Genomic DNA, 23,451 nt, shown 5'->3' with positions numbered 1-23,451 from the left:
TTTAAATAGTAACCCATACTCCATATGTGTCTTTTTGGGTAGTAGATTTAAACTGGAGGGCTATCACTTTGGGCAGCAACGCTGTAAATATTGACAAATAAATCCAGCAAAATGGCACAAAAAACTGGTAGTGGCCTCAGGGACGAGGAGTCATTTAACCAGCCAGTAGGAGTCAAGCTTTACTTTCTTTTATATCCATAAAGAAAAAGTAAATCTGTTTACAGTTGTTTCATATGGATGTTGAGAGGTATCCAGATATCTCTTCCTTTTGCTCCCAAAGTGCACCAGATTGATGCATCTAACTTCCATATTTAAAAAAAATCTTCCCGGGGGAGAATGCCCCCCCTAGGGTGTCAGGTCCACACCCCATTTATAAAAATAGGACTTTACCACTGCACCCCCTCTAATCTCAGATGCACCCTGAGTCATTTTGTTTACGTACAGTGAGCCTTTCTAAAATATACAGTAAAGAGACAAACCCACCAGCATTATAGAATATACTATATGACTTTGAGCCAGATACTTTTTTTTTGGCTGTATAAATAAATTGACTTGAAACAGTTGCTGATTTAGAGTACTGGCACCTTTTTTATTCCAATTCAAGCACTGATTATTCATTGTGATGGTGTTATGATTCCATTTACATATTTCCTGTTTTCCAGTCCGTCTGAAAGAGCGGCAGATGATTTGGAGATCATCTATGAAGAGCTGCTCCATATAAAGGCATTATCTCACCTATCCACCACTGTGAGTTTGTTGTCTTGTTTGGCCATATTAACCCTGTGGTCCCTGTGCACACATTGCACCTTTCTTTTAGGTCAGTGAAAATCCAGCTAAACTTCTCAGACTTGCTTTCATTAACGAGCAGAGTGAAGAAAACGATGCAAGTTGCAACCTTTGAAATTCATCTCATTGCCACTGGAAATCACTCTGATTGGAGGAAAGAGAAAGAAAGAAAGAAAGAGAAGTAATTGCTGAAAAGTGCAGGGCTTTTTTATAGATTTGAACTCAGTCCATTTTAGGAAAAGTTCAGGTTATTGACTAGCTCTTTCTAGAGGCTCCCTGTTGCACTATAAGTAAAATGAATTTGTGTTAATATTGATCTTCCCGAGCAATAAATCTGTCTCCTCTGCAGGTAAAGAGAGAGCTGGCAGGAGTGCTGATCTTTGAGTCTCATGCGAAGGCAGGAACAGTGTGTAAGTAATGCAGTAAAATAAGTGATGTGACCTCTTTAAACTGCTGATGCCAAACACTTAACTTTAGAAACTTTATTGTCCAAAGAGCTCAAAACTCAGGCTACCCCTGAAGTATATCGAACATTTTTATAGTATCCACAATGTGGAAAATAGTCTTCGGCTTCACTGAGATCAACGTGAATTACAAGTAAGATTAAAACATTGGGAGAGCTTAGTGTTTAATCATAGGCAATCAAATACAGTTCAATAGGCCTACAAGTAGAACATGACATTCCTCAAACATAATAAATATGAAGTATAATTCATCATTACTTTTTGCAGAGGTCATTACAGAGTGATGATTAATTAAATCTAACAATTCCAAGAATATAATCAGACTACTAATGCTGTGTTTCTTTTATCTCTCAGTGTTCAGTCAGGGGGAGGAGGGCACATCATGGTACATTATTTTGAAGGGCTCAGTCAACGTTGTCATCTATGGGAAAGTAGGTATTTCTCCAGATGAGTTCACATTATTCCTAAATCAGTCCCATGATGATGTAGATCGGACCAGGTCATCGATTCATTGGTCAGAAACTGATCAGTTCTCTGTGTCTCAGGGTGTTGTTTGCACTCTTCATGAGGGAGATGACTTTGGGAAGCTCGCTCTGGTTAATGACGCCCCCCGCGCTGCCTCCATTGTCCTGCGAGAGGACAACTGTCACTTCCTGAGAGTCGACAAGGAAGACTTCAACAGGATTTTGAGGGTGAGTTTCTGTTTAAAAGCTAGTGATGCTTTTTACAGTAAGATTTAAAGAAGCTCTATCGCCCTCTGTTGGCAGAAACGCAGCAATGCAGCAATGAACTCAGTTTAATGTGTTCTTTGAGATACAGTAGCACTCTGTACCCATTTGCTAAGTATTTCAAATATGAAACCCTTTTGCTAAATACTTATGTTACTTAAAGCAATTGATACAAAAAACAGGTGTGTTGGTAGTCAACAGTTAACTTACATCTGGGCATTATGACTGCATCATGTTCAGTTCCATATACAGAAGCAGAGATTTCACAGTATGAACTGTGGTGTAAATGAAGGAGATGTGTCATCTGGTCTGTTATGTAGAGAAATTAGGAATCTTTTAACAAAGAAAACAAATATCTACTTTTAATGGATACAAATTAACTCCATTAACTGAATTTTATCAAGATTTGTTTCATTGTTTGGATGCATGTAAAACTCTTTTTCAAGAATTCAGATAACATTCAAGGTCATTTTGGGGGTGAGGTATTCCTTTAAGACTCAACCGTTGGCATTGTTGCATTGTTGCCTTGTCAGGAGTTTTGTCTAAGCCTCCTGTTTGCTGAGGTGAGCGTGGTTGTGTGCTGACGGGACACCGGACAGGCCAACTCTCCACTCTGCTCAGTGACCAGAGTCTCTGCAGCAGGGAAATTACAGTTAGACTTAGAGAGCAGAGAGGAGTCAAGATTCTCTGGACATTTTAGATGATTGTGCGATGTTTTAAAATGTGTAAACATTCAGTTAATAACGTGCTATTCTGTGAGTTGTGGAAGAGACGAGTCATATTCACTGACACTGAAATGGGCTCAAATAAAACAACACAACCTTCCAGTGGGTTTTAAACATTACGGTTGTTTATTGTCAATTGATCCTACAAAGCTTTAGGCTCATACTGTTTATTAAAAGACATTACTCATTGAAATGAACTGTGTGTGTGTGTGTGTGTGTGTGTGTGTGTGTGTGTGTGTGTGTGTGTGTGTGTGTGTGTGTGTGTGTGTGTGTGTGTGTGTGTGTGTGTGTGTGTGTGTGTGTGTGTGTGTGTGTCCAAGTGAAGCTTGTTTGTGCTTCATGACTATTGACTGCCCATAACAGCTGATGTGTAGTAACAACTCAGTGATCGTAAAAAAGCAATTACAGGTGTGGCTTTCCTCTACTACTGAAGACAATAGATGATAAAGACATCTCTGTCGGTGTTGAGGTTAAAAAGCGAGAGACTCCGAGGAAGTAGATGCACAATAAATCACACCCAATGGTTGTTTTATTGAGACATGAAGTGTTGCCATGCATATTTGTGTTTCAAGGTAACACGGCTCATTTAATTCATTATAGACAAGGCTTATAAATCTTTAAGTCTGGCCTTTTATCTATTAATTATAACCTTTGTCACAATTGTAGTTTAACTGCAGTTCTCTCTACATGATGCTGTTATATCCGTCAGGATGTGCGAACAATGGTATTGATCACTTTACTATACTTTAAGGAATATTCCGAACAAAAAGACTTAAAGGGATATTGTTGATAATGTTTCCGTTGATCGTCTAATAGATGAATGGTTTCTTGTATGCAATCGGACTTAATGGCAAGCTGGAGGTTGCAAAAGAAACAAAAGCATTAAGAGTCATTAGAGTCATCATTACTAACAAGATAAAAAGTGAGTGCTTTTTACACACCTGACAATGGTCCTAAGCCTGGTCTAAAACAGCACCCCCACCCTGGTACTGGATCCTCAGGGAGAGGCTTTATTGTCTCAGAGGGGTTGAGTTCATTTGTTCATGTATAGCTTAGTTTAAGTGCTCCTCCCTAATCCTAAATCCTTTAACTGTCATCAAAGATACACAGATAGACTTTTTGAGGCTTCAGTTTTGTCGATTTACGTGCAATACTATACCTAACACAACACACCCATTCTAACATCTGAGTGTGGCGTTAGTTAGCATGAATTCATATCTTTCAGTGTCTTGAGAAGTAGCAAAAAGTAATTTGGTTAAAACACAGGTCGTTGAGACGTTTCTGAACTGCTTCTTAATTGAAGGAAGCCCCTAAAGGGATGCTAAAGTGATTAACAGAATTGAATTGAAAGGCATGACCTCTGAGGGTACGTTACACAACTAGGAACAAATGGAGCGTGCTTTTGTTCGGTCCTTTTGAACATATGATTGCAAGGTAGAGAGAAGTGAGCGGTCAGTAAGTGGTCCTCAATCATCTTTTTATCGACTCGGAGCGTAGTTGCCCTGACACATAATCACTTTCTTTTTGTCTTTTACCACAAATTAATCTTGAACCATCAGTCTACCTGTTTGAAATCAGATAGAAAATACAATTAGCTCCTACTGGAGTACAGGCTAAATGCTTTTATTTGATCAAGTGTGTTTTATTTTTATTTTACAGATGCAAATGGAGTATTTTAAAAAACAACAACAAAGGGATTCAATGCAGATTAAAAAGCCATTTTAGATACTAATAATGATATGATGATTAACCTCTGTAAAATCAATATATCTTTGGTATATCTCTTTAGTTAATTAATGTATGCTAGACACTAACACAGCTTTTCAAATGGGGCCTTGAATGTATAGACTTGAATGTTAAGGTAATATATTGTGTATTGCTCATTTGCTACGCTTGGATTGACCTCAGTGTCACGGACAGAAACATGACATTTCAACAGTCTATGGGACGCATTATGTTGTTCATTACATAACATCCTTTGAGTCTACAGGGCACAGTTATGGTGTATAAAGCATGTATGTTTGTTGTCATGCTCTGCGGCTCTTCGGCTCTCTGCGACCTGCACGACATTCAAGAATAAAAAAAAATTAAAAAAGAGTAGATACCAAAACTCTGAATTAGATTTTGGCAAAAGTTGTATTGAGTTTGTTGATTAATAATGAAGTTTCAAACACCAAAATAAAACCAATATTTAAAAAATAACATTATTTATTTAAGGAGTCAGTTTTAACCTGGTTTACCCAATTAACTGAAAGCTGACCAATAGCACCAATACACCAAGGCAAATTCCTTGTATGGCAAAACCAGAATGATGTGCCTGAATAATAAATCAGTACAGTGGTTATATTTTACTTGATACTAAAGAGGCATTTTGCTGATAATTCTTCACATTGTTTTGCTGATACATTTTCTAAGTCAATACTCTGAGTACATCTTCGCTGAAGGCAATCCTGATAAAAATGGAAACATCTCTATCTGAAGTGGCAATGTCAGCTGAAGAGTTACAGCATGTTAGACACCCACACTGGACCAGGGGCCTCCCATGGCCGAGTGGATGAATGGACGAGACACAAGGACAACGTTTTCTTTACCAAATTATAACTCTGCTACACTCCTGACACATAATGTGCTTAAATCATATTAACCCTGTGTGTTAATATGCTGTTTTTATATCTTGTATGTGATTCAGATGACACATTTCTGTGAAACTGAACATTTATTGTCAACCAGAGACTGCCATGACTGATTTGTAATTTTTTTTTTTTTTAAGAAATATCATCAGTGCATGGCTGGACTGCTCGCCCCACCATATGGTGTGATGGAAAGCGGTTGTAGTGGTGACAGTAAGTAACCATCAATTACTTCTGAATAATTTCTGATTGGTTTAGGCTCAGCAAGCACATATTTAGTTTATACATCTGGGTCAACTTTGTAAGTGATTGTTGTATTTACCTTCCCAATATGGTTGATTTGAAGCCTTATCTGAACATTACATTTGATAAGATTGTTACAGGTTCTTCAGACAACATTTCACTGTAAAATACCAAAGTGCAGGTGCTCCCAAATGTTAAAATGTAGCAGTTGGTGCACATGGTTTGGTCAGATGTTAAGTGACAGTGTTACATCATCAGAAACAGGTAGAGCAGAGCATTTGGTTTGAGTGCAGCTGCTTTCATGTTGTAACAAGGTTTCAAGGTTTGTATGCAGATTGTATTCAAATGTAAAAATGTATTAAGATAGAGAACACTATGTACGGTTAATGTCCTCACTTTACTTTTTAAAGTAACTCTTTTATTGTGTTTGTCTAATGAGATTTTACAATCTTTAGATAGTGTAATATAACACAGATCATCTTATTTTGTACATTATGTAATGGTACTGCTGTCCCCCTAACTGCATTACTACATTACTGTCTTTCATCCTTTTGCATTGTGATAAAGGCTGATACTTTTATTTATGCTTTTCTGTTGCAAGTTAACTCAATATTGACTTTGCTTTGCTGAAACAGAGCACTTAACCTGCTGCAGAGTCATGTACCATAAGGATGACAAAGAGCAGAGGGGAAATACAGAGTCTGTTGGCTTGCTGGTACTGTAGTATATTTCAATGTATCCATAAAGGATGACAAGGTTTTAAAGAAAATGTTTCTCTGGTTTATGTTCCAATCAAAGATGATTTTATTGACTAATGTAGCCTTTTGAGCTTCACTTTTAACTTTAATATGATGTAACATGCCGTGGAGCAGCTTCTGTAAAAGCAAGCCTCTTAGTATTTTTTGCAGTATACAGTACATTACTTAGGGGAATTACTGTATGTAATGTATGCATGGATGCACCAAGACAGAAGTCACACAAGCATCCAGCAGCTGGAGGCTGAGGCACTCTCCTGCGCACTACAGTACATCCAGCCAAGCTTAGTGCTTCTGTAACGATAGTGCCAAGTCAAATAAATTAAACATACATTGAATAGTTTTCTTAGTTACAACCACGCTGAGCTTCTACAGCACTTTGGTGTTAACAGAAGGAGCTTTTAAAGTTGGCATTGTTTCATTCAGCCACGCATTCAGTGACACTCTGAGCACCTTTTAAAGCACACTTGTTTTTCAGCCATTCAATAATACTAAGCATTTCGCTCTCAACTCTCACATACTGAAACTGAATCTTATCTTTGTCTCCAAAATACATTTTTGATTTTTGTAACTTATATCTTATCTTGGATTCACGTCTCACATGTAAAAACTGTATTTCTGTGGATGTCATGTAATTCTTGTGACACTTGAATGATGTTGGATGGACCAGTGTGGCAGCATCATAAAAACATGATTGACAGCTGAGCCTTTGAAAGACAAACAGACAAAAACAGATTCTTTCAGACCTGCAGCAGAGTGTGAGAGAGGAAGGCAGACAACACAAATACTATCACAATAGAATGCCTTACACGTAAATGACAAAACACCTTCATTGCTTCCCAAAATGACCCGAGAACTAAATTTGGTTTAGTTTAGGGAACTAAAACTATTCTTTAAAGTTAGAAAAATACTATATTTGTTATTTTGCTTTGTATGTAATGGTTACTTTGCTTTTTACTTACAACTTTACTACTGATTCCATTGCTGACAGATGGTCCTTTTATCAAAAATAAACTTTCATCAGACTTTTGAAACTAGTTTTCTAACAATTGTATTACAGATTGTATTTTTCCCCAGTTTTTTCCATTATTAATTTCCTTTGATTATAGTGTGTCCAGTGGTGGTCAAAATGCTAATACATGTTATGAAACATAAAGTCGCAATAAAAAATATTAACAGCAAAGAACATTCACAATTAAAGTAATAATGCAACGCAATGTAAACTAAGTATGCATGAGTTTTATTCCTGGATGTAAAGCCAGGGGTAATGTTACTCTTCAGCCATGTTCAACTTTCTATCTAATGTGTGGATTCTGTATCCTTTTTCCTGGTATCAGCAGTCCGAGAAGCACTTCTAAGAATAGTTGAGTTTCTCCCTCCGGATACAGAAGTGTCTGAGCAGCTTTGACTGATTATGCCTTTTGTCCTGAAGGGGAACTATACAAGTTGTAGGCTCCTAACACTGACCCTAACATGCCTTTGCTGTCAATGTACAGTCACAGCAAGAGTAATATATTCTAATTGCATTTTTATTCAATGAGAAATCTAAATTCACAATGCAAAACGCAAACATCCCAGTTAGAAGAGTAAAAGGATCTAGCAGTAATCATACTTTGAAATTATTTAATGGTATTTTGTATCAATATAAATCGTTTTAAAAGTCATACTTCATATTTTATTTTTAAATATCTTCTTCTGTTTTAAGTATGAATGTGCTTTACCAACGTGGACCTGCATGGGTTTGGTACTGTCGTCTCCTCAGGGGATACACTGAGAATAGTACACTCATGTCATTGATCTCTGTTAGTCACAGATGTTAAATCACTTGATGAATGTACTTTCTGTTTTTCCCACCAGGGATGCCGGACAAAGAGAACATAAGCAACAACTCATTTGTTCCAGTCTCCAAACATCAGACTAAGGTAGCTTGCATCATACACATCGATTACTCTTAATGGACCCTCATCTGCTTTTTGGGGGTTTCCCTTTCCTGTGGTGTGTTACATAAGTTTGTGTGCATGTAAATGGTCTGCAATGGCTAAAATCCCAAACATCCTTGTGTATCAATCATGCTTCTATTGGCTAGCGCTCCAACACATTGTATATGATAGGCTAAGAGGCGGGACATAAGCGGTTGAACAATCACAACAGAGCCGGCCAGCTAACCAATCAGAGCAGACTGGGCTCTGGTTTCAGACAGAGGGGGGAAAGAGTTGCTGCAGCACAGGCAGTATGAGAAAAATAAATAACTTTTTGAACATTTAAGCATGGAGACGTGACAGTAGAGACACTAAATACAAATATGAACCTGAATCTCAGTTCTCAATGTTGTCTAAAGTTATGAAGGACAGAGAGAGTGGGATGATGCTGGTTAACTGGCCTTGTTTGTGTCAAGAATAGTGTAGCAGATAGTTTGTCATTGAAACCTATAGGCTAACTCATTGTGTGCTTCCTGATCCGCTGAAGAAATTGCATTCTTTGCCGTTTCTCTCAGACAGAGGATGGAAAAGAGTGTGGAATGTGAAGTTTATTTAAACCTCATCTAAATATAAACAAGATGACTGGAGTTTTTGTCTCCATCCATAACAGTTCCTGTCCCACCTTTCTCCTGTTGTCGTTTCCTGACCACTTGGTTGAAAATGTGGCACGTGTGCAGATTGATGTTGCTCTGTGGAGGACACAGAGTCTAGTCACACCATGCTTGTTCTTTTGTTTGAAAACAGCTTGTTTTCTCTTTATGTAACAAAGATATAATTAAATAATAAGTATGAAATAAGCTTCTTTGGGTGCTGAGTGGACTCATTTTCTTGTTAATAAATGATGAACTTTAAGCCGTCACATAAATGCACAAGTTGCTCTCTGAAGCACACAGAATGCACTTTAAATGTCACAGCCCTGCAGCCCCCCCCCATGGCCCCAGTGTGGAAAAAACAAACAAAACAATAACACATTTCCATACAGTAATTCACAATAGTGGTGTCCCATTTAAGTAATTGAAGGCATCAATCAAGATGCTGGTAAAAGACTATTTGACCATGAAGCAATATAGAAAGCTATAAGTTCAATTAGACTTGACGGCTAATGTCAACTGTGAGTCATACACCAGCAGTGAGAGGAAAACACTTGTCAGACAGGACTGCTGTTTCCTACAAAAACAACACTTTAATTTCAACCAATTTCAGTCTAATTTTCACTGTCATGATGTATTTAATTTCAATTCTTCTTATATGTTCCTTTGTTTTATTTTGCAGAAGTCATTCATTGACAGTCCAGCCAAATCCCACCTTAGATGCTTATCCCAGGTATTAGAGACAATCAACTTTCTGTATGTATAGGACACATAATAACCTGTTAATGTGGCAGGTACTGAGATCAAACTTCTTCTGTGCAGGTTCCCTCAGAGAAGATCCTGCGGGCGGGGAATATTCTCCGTAACGCCATCCTCTCCAGGGCGCCTCACATGATCCGAGACAGGAAGTACCATCTGAAGACGTACAGGTTAGCTGGCCTCTTTTAAAGGTGGAAGATTGCTTCATATATTCAATTGTATTAAATTCACTCCCCAAGGGTCCATGTGAGCGAAGAAAAACACAATAAAACGTAAAACCTTTTATTTTCTATTTCTTTTATACAGAGATGGCAAACGTACACACATCCTTTAGTCAAGTAGATGTACAGATACTCGTGTTTAAAAATACTCCTAAGTTCTGACTAAACTTCTTTACCCAAGTACAAGTAAAGAAGTATGGGCTTCGAAATGTACTTAAGTAAAAAGTACCCATAACTACCAACTGTTTTAAAGAGTAACTGACCTCCCTTTATATTAATAGAACAATAATGTCATTGTTAGCTAATGAATGTTTCATGCTGAGAAACGGCAACATGACAAAGTTGTCATTGGTCCCCTCTTCTTTAGAAAAGACCAGGAAATGGATGGATACAAGGATCGTGGTTCAAATCAATAGGCAATGCAATGACTCTAAATATCATAATGATACGCCACCAAACACACATTCAAACTAATAGTAACAATAAAATAAGTAGTGGAGTAAAAGTACTGATACCAAGAAATATGTTCTTAAAGGTGGGGTAGGTAAGTCTTGAGAAAACCGGCTCGAGATAACCACTTTTTGTTATATTCCAGGAATGCTCTTAACATCCGCCCGATAGCAAGGAATATCTTTAAGACAAAAATCCATACAAAAATGTCGATCTGTGGAAGCCGTAGTGCTGTAAAAGCATGACCAATCATTTTAGCCGGCCCCGGCTAACATAACTGGATGGCCTACCTGCCTGTCAAGCCTTCCATCTGTGCTACTAACTTATCTCAGTGTCCTCCATGATCATTTGCAACATTCGTTTGTGTTGAGTGAGGAGCTCTGTAAGAAGTGGATCAGATTTCCTCTGGCCTGTGTATTTGTAAATCTAGCGCAGCTCAGCCTGGTTCTCCAAAATTACCTAACCCGACCTTTAAAGTACAGTAACAAAGTATTTAGAGAGGGGGGGGGGACTCACGTAAACTTCCCACCTCTAGCCTTTTATAATGCTAACATTTTGATGGATGATCATACAGGCTCTTTTAGGCTTTTGCAGCTTGGTAAACTCAACAGACACAAAATAAAAGCAGGGGAAGGGGGGGAAAGATTCAATATAACATCAGACAAAACATATGACATAACTGCCCTGCTCGTATACGATCTATCTAGTCCTTTTCCTGTCTTTTCCAGCAGTTTGCGTGGGACGGAGTTGGTTGACTGGCAATGCACGGCAGGCTCATGGGCATCCACTCTCGTATTCAGGGCTGTGGGCATGTGCAGGTGCTGGCTGGAAGAAGGGTTTCTCATGCATGGTGATGAGTCTTTGGTGATGTGCTTGCACCACATGTAAAGTGTAACTGCATAAGCCTGCGCCTGTGTCTGTGTTGTTGTGCTTACAGTGACCAAGAGGCTGAGCTTCCAGGACAGTACTCTTCTGCCGTTCCTGGATGACCAGCAGGAAGAAGCTCCTCTACCCGACCGAGGAGGAAGAGAAGGAGAGCCAAGAGGAGCGCAGGACACGCTGGTCCTCCTCTCACTAGATCGGACACCGGACGCCCACTATGCAGGATGTTCTGAGGAAACAGTACGGGGCTATAAAGAAACCATTTGTTTTCTAAAGCATATTAAATAGCATTATTCACAGTGGCTTGAATGGGCCCGGTACTCACGGTTAGCTCAGTTACCGCACTTCTGATTTTTACCCTGTGGTACGCCGGCACTTCTTACTGAGTACCGGCCGGCGCAAGGTGCCAGTGCTCAGGTAAAAATGCCGCGTCTCAGCCGCCGGCCGCCGAACGTCATGACAAACAAATATGCGGCAGCCGGGCGCTCGGTCAGATATGCCAGCCGGCGGCATTTCATGACGGCATCTATGACGCACCGCAGCGATAGACAGAGGCAGAAAAGACATCACATAACGTTAGCATTTCGAAAATGTTAGCGTGGGCTTAATAATCAGTGCGAAAAAGACAGCGGTTGTCGCCATGAGCAAGATTCCCTCCTCCTTTCCTGCTGAAATATGGTGACGTGTACCAGGGACGCAGGAGCTCATTTAACCAGCCGCCAGTAGAGTCAGCTTTACTCTTCTTTATATCCATGAAAGAAAAAGTAGATCTGTTTCTAGTTGTTTTCATATTGGATGTGAGAGGTATCCATATACTAGCTCCCTTTTGCCCAAAGTGACACCAGATTGAATGCATCTAATCTTCATATTCTTTTTAAATCTCCCGCGGGGGAGCATGGCCCCCGGGACGCCCCCCTAGGGTGGTCAGGTCCACTCCCCCATTTATAGAAAATAGCACTTTACCGACGTGCAGCCCCCTCTAATCTCAGAATGGCAACCTGAGTCACTTTGTTACGTACAGGTGAGCCTTTCTAAAATATACAGTAAAGAGACAAACCCACCAGCATTATACAGAATATTATCATATGGAAGGCTTCTGAGGCCAGAACTTTTTTTTTGGCCTGTATAAACAATTGACGAAACAGCTTGCTGGATTAGAAGTACTGGCACCTTTTTTATTCGCAATTCAGCACTGATTTTCTATGTGATGGTGTTATGATTTTCATTTACATGAATTTCCTGTTTTCCAGTCGTCTGAAAGAGCGGGCAGATGATTTGGAGATCATCTATGAGAGCTGCTCCATATAAAGGCATCTATCTCACTATCACACGACCTGTGAGTTTGTTGTCTGTTGGCCATATAACCCTGTGCCTGTTGGCACACATCGGCACTTTCTTTTAGGTCAGTGAAGAATGCAAGCTAAACTTCTCAGACTTGCTTCATTAACGAGCAGAGTGAAGAAACGAATGCAAAGTGCAACCTTTGAAATCATGCTCATTGCCACTGGAAATCACTCCTGATTGGAGGCCAAAGAGAAAGAAAGAAAGAAAAGAGAAAATGCTGAAAAGTGCAGGGCTTTTTTATAGATTTTGAACTCCTAGTCCATTTTAGGAAAGTCAGGTTATTGACTAGCTCTTTCTAGAGGGCTCCCTGTTGCACTATAAGTAAAATGAATTTGTTGTTAAATATTGATCTTCCGAGCAAATAAATCTGTCTCCTCGTGCAGGTAAAAGAGAGAGCTGGCACGGAAGTGCGGATCTTGAGTCCATCATGCGAAGGCAGGAGCAGTGTGTAAGTAATGAAGTAAAATAAAGTGATGTGCCTCTTAACTGCTGTGCGCAACACTGTAACTTTAGAAACTTATTGTCCAAAGAGCTCAAAAACTCAGGCTACCCCTGAAGTATACTCGAACATTTATAGTATCCACAATGTGGAAAATAGTCTTGCGGCTTCACTGAGATCAACGTGATACAAGTAAGTATTAAACATTGGGAGACGGGCTTAGTGTTTAATCATAGGCCCCCCAATCAAGTCATACAGTTCAATAGGCCTACAAGTGACATGACATTCCTCAAAGCATAATAAATAGACGTATCAATGTCATCATTAACTTTTTGCAGAGGTCAATAAACAACGGAGTGATGATTAATTAAATCTAACAATTCCAAGAATATACACTGCAGACTACTAATGCTGTGTTTTCTTTTATCTCTCAGTGTTCAGTCAGGGGGAGGAGGCACATCATGGTACAGTTATTTTGAAGGGACTCAGTCAACGTGTCATTCTATGGGAAGTAGGTATTTCCCAGATGAGTCTCACATTATTCTAATCAAGTCCCATGAGATGTAGATCGGACCAGGATCATGCGATTCATATGGTCAAAACTGATCAGTTCTCTGTGTCTCAGGGTGTTGTTTGCACTCTTCATGAGGGAGATGACTTTGGGAAGCTCGCGTCTGGTTAATGACCCCCCGCGCTGGCCTCCATTTCCTGCGAGAGGACAACTGCAGCTTCCCTGAGAGTCGACAAGGAGAACTTCAACAGGATTTTGAGGGGAGTTTCTGTTTAAAAGCTAAGTGATTGGGCTTTACATAAGATTTAAAAGAAGCCTATCGGCCTCTGTTGGCAGAAACGCCAGCAATGCAGCAATGAACTGCAGTTAATGTGTCTTTGAGATACAGTACACTCTGTACCCCATTTGGCTAAGTAATGTTCAAATATGAAACCCTTTTGCAAATACTTATGTACTTAAAGCATTGATAGCAAAAACAGTGTGTTGGTAGTCAACAGTTAACTTACATCTGGGCATTTATGACTGGCATCATGTCAGTTCCATATAGCAGAATGAGGCAGAGTTTCAGCCAGTATCGAACGTGGTGAAATGAAGGAGATGTGTCATCTGTCTGTTAGTAGGAAATTAGGAATCTTATTTAACAAAGAAACAAATATCTAAGCTTTTTAATGGATAGCAAATAACTCTCATTAACTGAATTTATCAAGAATTTTTCAATGTTTGGATGCTTGTTAAAAGCTCTTTTCAAGAATTCAGATAACATTCAGGTCATTTTGGGGTGAGGATTTCCTTTAAGACTCGCAACGTTGGGCTTGTTTGCTTGTGACTTGCAGGAGTTTTGTCTAAGCGCTCCTGTTTGCTGAGGTGAGCGTGGTTGTGTGCTGACGGGACACGCGGACAGGAGCAACTCTCCCGACTCTGCAGTGACCAGGTCTGCAGCGGGAAATTAGCGAAGCAGTTAAGACTTAGAGAGGCAGAAGAGGAGTCAAGATCTCTGGACATTTTAGAATGATTTGTGCGATGTTTTAAAAGGTAAACATTCAGTTAATAAGCTGCTATTCTGTGAGTTGTGGAAGAGACGAGTCTATTCACTGAGCACTGAAATAGGGGCTCAAAAAAAACAACACAACCTTCCAGTGGGTTTTAAACATACGGTTGTTATTGTCAATTGATCCTAACAAGCTTTAGCTCATACTGTTATTAGAAGACATTGCCTCATTGAAATAGCTGGTGTGTGTGTGTGTGTGTGTGGTGTGTGTGTGTGTGGTGTGTGGTGGTGTTGTGTGGTGGTGTGTGTGTTGTGTGTGTGTGTGTGTGTGTGGTGGTGTGTGTGTTGTTAGTGTGTGTTGTGTGGTGTGTGTGTTGTGTGTGTGTGTGTGTGTGTGTTGTGTGTGGCAGGATTGTGGAGGCCCACACGGTGCGTCTGAAAGGAGGCACCGGTCAGGATGTTCTGTGTTAGAAGAAAGAGTCATGTCACCTCAGCCCGGGGCCTCGTCCTCCATTACAAGAAATGTCACACAATCTACTGCACTGCACTCACAAAAGTTAGATATCTATCTATCTATCTATCTATCTATCTATCTATATATCTATCTATCTATCTATCTATCTATCTATCTATCTATCTAATGTAGGAGTTAAATGTTGGAGCTGGTAAANGTGTGTGTGTGTGTGTGTGTGTGTGTGCAGGATGTGGAGGCCAACACGGTGCGTCTGAAGGAGCACGGTCAGGATGTTCTGGTGTTAGAGAAGAGTCACGGTCGCACCTCCAGCCACGGGGCCTCGTCCTCCCATTACAAGTAAATGTACTATATCTATCTATCTAATGTAGGAGTTAAATGTTGGTAAAGCTGGTAAAGGCTGGGCTATTTGTAATTGCTTTATATTCTGCAGTGTAGCCTCATTCATCTCAATATATTTTTTGGTTGATAATGAATAGTTATCATATCAATCTAAAATGTAATTTATAACCTAATTTAGCAAAAACAAGGAGTAGAGGAAATAGTACAGTGGTACCATTTTGAGATCTAATTGAGTGAAAGTAAAAAGTACGGTAGTATTACATGGAAATACTATTTTTTTTGCTGAATTACAGTACTTGAGTACATGTTCTTAGTTAAGTTATACAACTGTTAACCTAACAGAATCTGAAATTATAAGAGGTCAATCTTTGGCTACACAAATCATACTTTCATTGTTGGGTTACACTTTTTCATGAGACGTATTAAGAATAACAAAAAACAATCAATCAAAATACTTTATTTATCCCTGGGGGAAATTAGGGTTTTGACAGTTATATATATAATTAAAAACACTGAGGGTGAATGGTAAACTCTATCAGTCAGGGTGACCAGCAGCTGAAAATGATTTCCGAGTTGTGTGCAGCTCAAACACAGCAATCCTTTGCACTGCAGCCAACAAGCGTTTTCTTAATAGAGGCATCTGTCACTGCACCGCGGCCGCTGTAATATAGAGAGACACATTAATGGTAATGGTGGCCCTGGCTCCTAGGGGAAAAAGGAGGCCTGGCAAGTCACAATTACTTGTCCGGGGTCGCCCTCTAATCAACTCGGCTCCTCACACATGAGAGTGTCAAGACTGCAGGGAAGACACAGCATGTCTTATGCAGCTCCCTCTTGTGATGCTGTTATCAAGTAATGAAAACAACCGAGGATGGGCTTTGTTGATTCTCCTTCACGGAGAAGATGCCCCCACATTTTTATTTTCTCTCATCCCAGACTCCCCTTAATCTTCAGCCAAGGCCAAGAACCCTGTGATTGTAAATAGGATTCTTATCAAATGAAGCAATCACAGACACACGTTGAAGTAAGACGAATCACTCGAGGGCCATGGAGTTGTCGCAGAGCATTAGGAGCCAGTGTTTCTTGATTAGTGAAGGGTGTGTTTTATCCTGTGTTGCTACAGATACAAGGTGATGTCGGGGACTCCGGAGAAGATTTTGGAGCACCTCCTCGAGATGATACGATTGGATTCACAATTCTCAGAGTCAGGTACGTTTCTACATGCAACCTTCAGCGTGTCACATTAGCACCATCTAATACAAAATATATATGAAGATAATTTACTGTGAAGGGTTTTCTTTTATGCAGCATCTCTGGCTCAGTTTCTCTCCTCTGCTGCTCTGAACTGACCTGTTTGTTCTCATCTATAATTAGCCACATGTCACAGGGCTGATCTAATTACTCTCGCTTGTGTGGACACATATGGTTATCATTTGCCTGCAGAGGTGATAGAGACCGTGCCATGTAGGATCAAGGCCTGACGGCTCTGGATGCTCTTTGATCTGCAGCGGTTTGATATATTTTTCTTTCTGTCACAGACGCTGCCTTAGAGGACTTTGTGCTCATGCACTGTGTCTTCATCCCAAACACGCAACTATGTCCGGTGTTGTTGGCACACTATCCTTTTTTTGTGGTTAAATGTGAAACTCAGCTGAAAAACACTTCCTACTATGCACCACTTGCATTGTTTGTATCTTTAACTGCTGTGCACCTACCACGCTCAGGCCTTGCAGGGCTCTGATCAGGAGAAGCTGGACTACACAGTGAACAACAAGCGCAGGGTGATCCGCCTGGTGATGCAGTGGGCGGCTGTACACGGAGACCAGCTGCAGCAGGAGGACGTCCCTGTGGCCTTCCTGGAGGTCAGCATGTAGATATCAGCAACACTTTAACCACTGTTATAACCTATGGTTATAGCTGCTGACATTGGTACAGTGTGATAGCAATAATAAACAGTGTGATAAGACATTCAGTGTTTCTGTTATACATTTCCATTTCTATTTCTGTGATAGTCTATGATGTTGAAGAACAACAATATGTAGTTTCTTTTTTTTATTTCTGATTCGGGGTCACATAATATTTGTATAGCTTTTTGCTCTTAGTTAACAATTGAATCTCTTTTACTGACCCAAAAATAGCAAAAAGGTTTAGTTTCAAAGAGACATAAAACCCCTCTGGATTCAGGTTTTCAATGTATTTATTCATTATATATTTGTCAAACTCTTCAAGTAAAACAACTGTGCATTAAAATTAATTTAAATAGAATTGTCAAATGCATTTAGGGAGGTAAAATAGGGAATAATGTCAAACAAGTTTTTACACCCCATGATTGTTATAAATGCGTTGAGGTAAAGCAAATCAACTTTTGGTTTATGATGTGGATCCAGATGTGAAACTGAATTTATCAGCGATTAATATATTTTAAAAGGTCAATCAGGTATTGACATTTTTTTTAATTCAGAGTTTGTTGTGTTTTCCTGCAGGAGTTTCTCGTGGCGGTATCTAATGATGCCGAGTCGATTCCAGCCCTCAGGGATCAACTAGCAGAACTGGAGAGAAGGTTAAAGCAACAGTAAGTCAGGTTTTTTAGATACATTATCTTAAGGATTCATTCGTATATTAAAAAAGGTACATACCTTAAGCTTAATCACATATCTTTCTTTCACATTGTAGCACTGAAGATGCCAGTGTCTCTCAGAAAAAGGTAAGAAACCAACTCTCTTTTGTTTGAATTCATGTGTAGATTTTGTTGAATTGTGCAAAAAATGTAATTATGCCTGAATCTGTCCAACTTTACAGCACAAAGTCTTACTGCGGCAGTTCAGTATGGGAGATGAGAAGCTTCAGAAGCGCCAGCCCATCAAGAGTATCGATGAAAGTGAGTAAAGGAAACATCTCCACAAATACAATTTAATGCTTGTAAAATGTGGACTAAGGATCTAAAACAGTTTGTTGTTGATACAAACTACTGTCTGTCATTGTTACTGTATATCTATTTGCGATTTGAAACCTTTATTTAGCCATTTTATTTTCCTTGAATGAGACACTCACACCTGTTTGGTTTCTGAAATGTACCTGCTATCTGTTACTGATTTGCACATCAAACTACACACCTGGTTCTGTCAGCAGAATGGATATCCTTGTATAATGTGGATTTAATTTCTGCAGAAGAGGAAATGCATCATTGCTGTTCTTTTCATTTATTTGCCTCAACAATCACCCACTATGACGACCATTGCTAATGAGTCACAACCTCTTAAACTACTTTATTTCAAAAGAATAGCAAAGATTAGAGTACAAATATTTGTTCTCATAAATCCTCTTATGACACTCAGATCTACTCAGTAACCCCTACATTTGGAATTGTTGCAATAATCTTAACGTTGCCACATTCTCCTTTCCTTTCTTGCTGATACTCCCATATTTGATCATGCCCGCAGTTCTGCTCAAAGTCTACTGCTGTGACCACACCTACACGACTATCCGTGCCCCTGTGGCCGCCTCAGTCAGGGAGGTCATCGGTGCCGTGGCCGACAAGCTGGGGTCAGCGGAGGACCTGCTGCTGGTCAGCCTCAGTTCTGCAGGAGGTGAGAGCGCCAGCAGCTACATGCTAATCAAACGACTGGAGGCGGCACAGGGGAGAGCCCCCAAGCAGGCCAATATACTAATAAATCCCCTGAGTTGGACATTAGCAGCCTGCTGTGGACTGTGAATGACTGCTAGTAGGTGCTACAATGGCCTTTAAAGCAGCTTGAAAAAAACCCAACCTGAGCTCAGTTTTTCTCCTGACATTCAGCATGAGGCTGTTAGTGGCTGAGCCTTAATGTAGCGATGTTCCATCGTATTTGACAGAAACTGTAATGCAGCTCTTACTCAACTTCCTTATCAAATGCAAGTAAGCAGATGCAGCTCATATACTGTATCTCTAACCATTGAACCTTGGATTTTCAAGGAAAAAAGTCAAGGCCACCTCAGTTTTCACATAAAAGAGCAACAGTTACAGCTACAGGATAGTATTATGTTATCATATAATGGAACAGTATAAGATGTTGTCAAATACAATACCTAATACCTAAACTATATTTTTAGAAACTTAAAAAAACAGTTGCAGACAAACATATTTATAAAAAAAAAAAGTATATCTTGTAGTATATTATATAAGCTGATGTTTAAAAGATACAATGTTAATCATGTTCACCATCCTTGTTTAGTGTGTTAGCATGTTAATATTTGCTGATTAGCACTAAACGGAGGTTGATATGAATTACATCATTTGGGGGAGCAGATGGTAAGTGTACACATGTACAATAAAAAGGTTTAAAATGTAAACTAATCTTTGGAAAATTCATCCAGAGGGAAACATGTCCAACCTCATGCTGGCGCTAAAAAAAAAGTAATCGGATTGACAGTCTGTAGGTTTCATCCTCAGGGAACCATGAATGTCTGTCCAAAATAATGAATAGTTATTAAGATATTACAACCGCCATCAATGTAAGGTGCAAACCATCACACTGAAATGTTACATAGCTAAAAAAGGCAGCAGAGAATCCTCACTGTCATATTATTTTGTTACGACCCTCTTGTGTCTTTAGTGTTGTCTTATAAAGGGATCTAACGTTACATTTACTATATTTTTAAACCTTTGTGTTTTTTGTTCTACAGAGAAAGTCATCTTCAAGCCCAATGATGTGTCAGTGTTCTCCACGCTCAGCGTAAACGGACGGCTGTTTGTGTGCCGGAGGGATCAGTTGGATTCTTTGGTGGGTTAATCTCTAATTACACAGCACATTGTCATCACATAAAAGAGGGATCAGTGAAACTCTGAAAACTGTTGCTGCACGCACTCTTGAATCCAAATAGCTTTTAAGCAACCTGGTGAATGTATTGATTATTGGATATTTACAATGTATTATTTGTTAAGTCAAACTATAGTATTTACCCTTATCAGTAGCTTACTGCATTTTTGTCTTGTCATTTTAACATTTTGATGTATTTCGGCTCATGTTGATGTCACACCTCTGTGTTTCTATCCATCGTTTTGAAATTGTCAAACTCATGAAACGTTAGATTACATAATTATAAAACATAAAAGGCTGTTTTTTCTTTTTTCCAGACCCCTCTACCTGAACAGGATGGTTCCTCTACAGCGCTGTTGGCTGGTTTTGAGTTAATGAGCTCTAAGGATGTAGCTTACCACATGACTTCCTATGATTGGGAGCTTTTTCACTGTGTCCACGAGGTATGACCAGATGCCATCGGCAGAACTGATTGATTAATAGAACACATGTTGTAGTATTATAGAATTAATTAAAGTTAATAAATGATAATGTTTTCTTTGATGTCTTACAGCTTGAACTCATCTACCACACGTTTGGGAGGCAAAACGTCAAGAAGACCACGGTGAACCTGGACCTGTTCCTGAGGAGGTTTAATGAGATTCAGTTTTGGGTGATCACAGAGGTGTGTCTGTGTTCTCAGCTCAGCAAGAGGGTGCAGCTTCTCAAGAAGTTCATCAAGATTGCTGCCCAGTAAGTGGACCTTGTTTCAGTGTCTTAATACGATACGATATACTTTATTGTCCCCGTAAGGACATTTGTTCTGGACTCCGTCCTGCAGTTCTGCATACATGTACATATACAAACATAGTGGACATTAAGAGACATACACATATCATCAGTCAGACACCGTTTGAACAAACACAATACACAGACGCACATACTGACAATGGCGACCTATTGCACAACCCTCATGGCCAACATTTAAAAAGTACATTTCATTACATTTGACTACATAATACATCCCTTTGACCCAGCTTGGTATTTCGTTCTTTTTTTATTTCGTTTTTTCACTACTTTAACATACCTTTTCATTTTTCCTTTCAAAGCTGCAAGGAATACAGAAACCTGAACGCCTTCTTTGCTATCATTATGGGACTGAGTAACCCAGCAGTGTGCAGATTGAGTCAGACCTGGGAGGTGGGTACCTGTCCGTGTCAAAATTATTCTTAACCAAACTGCAATCTAACCTTTTAATATAATCTTTCCACAGAAACTCCCAAGCAAATTCAAGAAGTTTTACGGGGAATTTGAAAACTTTATGGTAATTTGAAACGACTCACCTACTTTCTTTAAACTATAGTGTTTTTGTCATAAATCACCCCATCTTGCAATGTCAGCTGGTCAAGTGCGGGTCTCGCCTCTTCATGCTCGGCCTGATCGTGATGGATCTGTTTAACACGGCGACGGCAGATCTCAGAACAGTGTGATTGTTTCCACAGGACCCGTCCAGGAACCACCGGGCGTACCGACTGACAGTTTCCAAACTGGAGCCTCCCATCATTCCCTTCATGCCGCTGCTGATCAAAGGTCAGAGTTGTTTATTAGATGACCCGTTTATTTTTAAGTCAACATAATTTGAACCTTTGCCACCTTTGTTGTTGAAATGCTTTTTCACCAGCTTTAACCGTCTCAACAATTGGTCTTTTCCAGACATGACATTTACTCATGAGGGCAACAAGACATTTATCGACTGTTTGGTCAATTTTGAGAAAATGGTGAGGCTCTGAAGGTGCACATTATTGTCTCACAGTTGCCGTAAATGTCTATTTTTTTAGCCATTCACTTAACTGCTGATATCTGTTGCTGATTGTAGCTCTTTGTCTTTCAGCGGATGATCGCTAACACGGTGAAGATAGTGAGATACTGCCGGAGCCAACCGTTCAGTGAGTGTGCATCCAATAGTTTTATTTTGTAGCTAGAACAAATGGGATTACCAAAAGGTTTGATGATGCATTTAAATGAGACTGTAGTTTTTTCTGATGATTCTTTTCATTTTTACTCATTCTTTCAATTAATTAAGGCCCAGATTCACCTCTGGCCAGCAAGAGCCACCCAGAAGTTCGCACATACGTACGTCACCTCAACGTGATCGACAACCAAAGGACGCTAACTCAGCTCTCTCATGGACTTGAGCCTCGCAGGTCTTGAAACCACTCAGGGACAGAAATGTTACACTCTGATGCTGCTTTACTCATGACATGCGCTTACATTGGGATGGATTCACTCTAAAACAGGCAATTGCATGAAGAGGACCTAATGACGTATCAGATAATGAGATATTATTTCAGAAAGCCTTTTATCACAGTGAGCTTTAACAACGGTAATTGTTGGTGGCCTCATATCACTGTGTTGCACCATCTTATCTAAGTCAAACAACAGCAACAATTTAAGGAATTACCAGGCATGGGGAGGGGTGCCATTCATCAGATTAACATTTCAGACGTAAACACTATGTGACGCTTATGCTTTAAAAATGCAAAGTCTTGATATTCCTGATATTCAGTTGTTTCGTATCTTTTGTATCAAACAATATTTATATACGTTTGTGAGAATCTGTGTTGTAAACTGTAAACAAATATTTATTTTGACATCAGCATGCAAAAAGTTGTGATGATTGTTTGCTTTTTTATTCATGTCAGCACATTTCTCTTTGGAGTTACAGTAAATGTCTGAAAACCTTTTGAGTGCTGAAAGTATTAAATATTTTAGATGTACTTGTGCGTTCTTTCATTGTGTTGTTTTGCCAATTCATAAGTTCATCATTCCATATACCAAAAGAGTTTCTAAACCTCTCAGACTTGTTTAGTTAGTGCCATTCAGGTTTGTCCAATACATTATCGCCTGAGGATTGAGGAGGAGAGGATGTACAATATTTGGAGCAATAGAATAAGAGAAACCACCAATCAGAAGTCAGTATTTGTCCTTTCCTGGATTTAGCTCTTTTTCAATTAGTTTTACACATTTTTTACGTTATGTTGTCAAATAAATTAAGTGAGTAAGTGGAAGGAATATAACGTTTTCTGGTAGTATTAAATGGAAATGCCAAATTAAAGTACAAGTGGGCAATGGAATTTGTATCTAGTCTGTGCAAATTGCTAGAAAGTGCTTTTTAATATAACATGTCAACATGAAAAGCAACATTACATTTGGCTGTCAAATTAATGTAAAAGAGGAAAAAAGTAGAATATAAACTTATGCAATATAATAGTAGAGAATAATAAATTAATCTTTACTAATTTAAAGAACAAGTACAAATTGTAGATGGATGTATAGATGGATAGGTACTTTATTGATCCCAAATTGGG

At 39.3% G+C, this 23,451-nt stretch overlaps 1 protein-coding gene across 1 annotated transcript in view; it reads left to right on the top strand.

Annotated features, from left to right (window-relative positions):
• The window catches only part of rapgef4a (Rap guanine nucleotide exchange factor 4a), a 30,342-nt gene extending 7,513 nt beyond the window's left edge, over positions 1 to 22,829 (top strand). Inside the window, exons 2-22 of the mRNA XM_010795446.1 lie at positions 663 to 747; positions 1,136 to 1,196; positions 1,605 to 1,681; positions 1,796 to 1,942; positions 15,196 to 15,305; positions 16,432 to 16,517; positions 16,847 to 16,925; positions 17,020 to 17,170; positions 17,792 to 17,880; positions 17,982 to 18,012; positions 18,108 to 18,186; positions 18,749 to 18,895; positions 19,971 to 20,068; positions 20,422 to 20,547; positions 20,658 to 20,836; positions 21,193 to 21,283; positions 21,357 to 21,407; positions 21,586 to 21,673; positions 21,797 to 21,861; positions 21,975 to 22,029; positions 22,167 to 22,829. Of these exons, the coding sequence (XP_010793748.1) occupies positions 663 to 747; positions 1,136 to 1,196; positions 1,605 to 1,681; positions 1,796 to 1,942; positions 15,196 to 15,305; positions 16,432 to 16,517; positions 16,847 to 16,925; positions 17,020 to 17,170; positions 17,792 to 17,880; positions 17,982 to 18,012; positions 18,108 to 18,186; positions 18,749 to 18,895; positions 19,971 to 20,068; positions 20,422 to 20,547; positions 20,658 to 20,836; positions 21,193 to 21,283; positions 21,357 to 21,407; positions 21,586 to 21,673; positions 21,797 to 21,861; positions 21,975 to 22,029; positions 22,167 to 22,294 (2,023 nt within the window). The 3' untranslated portion in view covers positions 22,295 to 22,829. The remainder of the gene's footprint in view (positions 1 to 662; positions 748 to 1,135; positions 1,197 to 1,604; positions 1,682 to 1,795; positions 1,943 to 15,195; positions 15,306 to 16,431; positions 16,518 to 16,846; positions 16,926 to 17,019; positions 17,171 to 17,791; positions 17,881 to 17,981; positions 18,013 to 18,107; positions 18,187 to 18,748; positions 18,896 to 19,970; positions 20,069 to 20,421; positions 20,548 to 20,657; positions 20,837 to 21,192; positions 21,284 to 21,356; positions 21,408 to 21,585; positions 21,674 to 21,796; positions 21,862 to 21,974; positions 22,030 to 22,166) is intronic.
• Positions 22,830 to 23,451: the final 622 nt, after the last annotated feature.

This window comes from Notothenia coriiceps, unplaced genomic scaffold (assembly GCF_000735185.1).
Source record: "Notothenia coriiceps isolate Sejong01 unplaced genomic scaffold, NC01 NC01_scaffold00037246, whole genome shotgun sequence".
Classification (NCBI taxonomy): Eukaryota; Metazoa; Chordata; class Actinopteri; order Perciformes; family Nototheniidae; genus Notothenia; species Notothenia coriiceps.
This window is presented reverse-complemented; position numbering and strand designations above follow the sequence as displayed.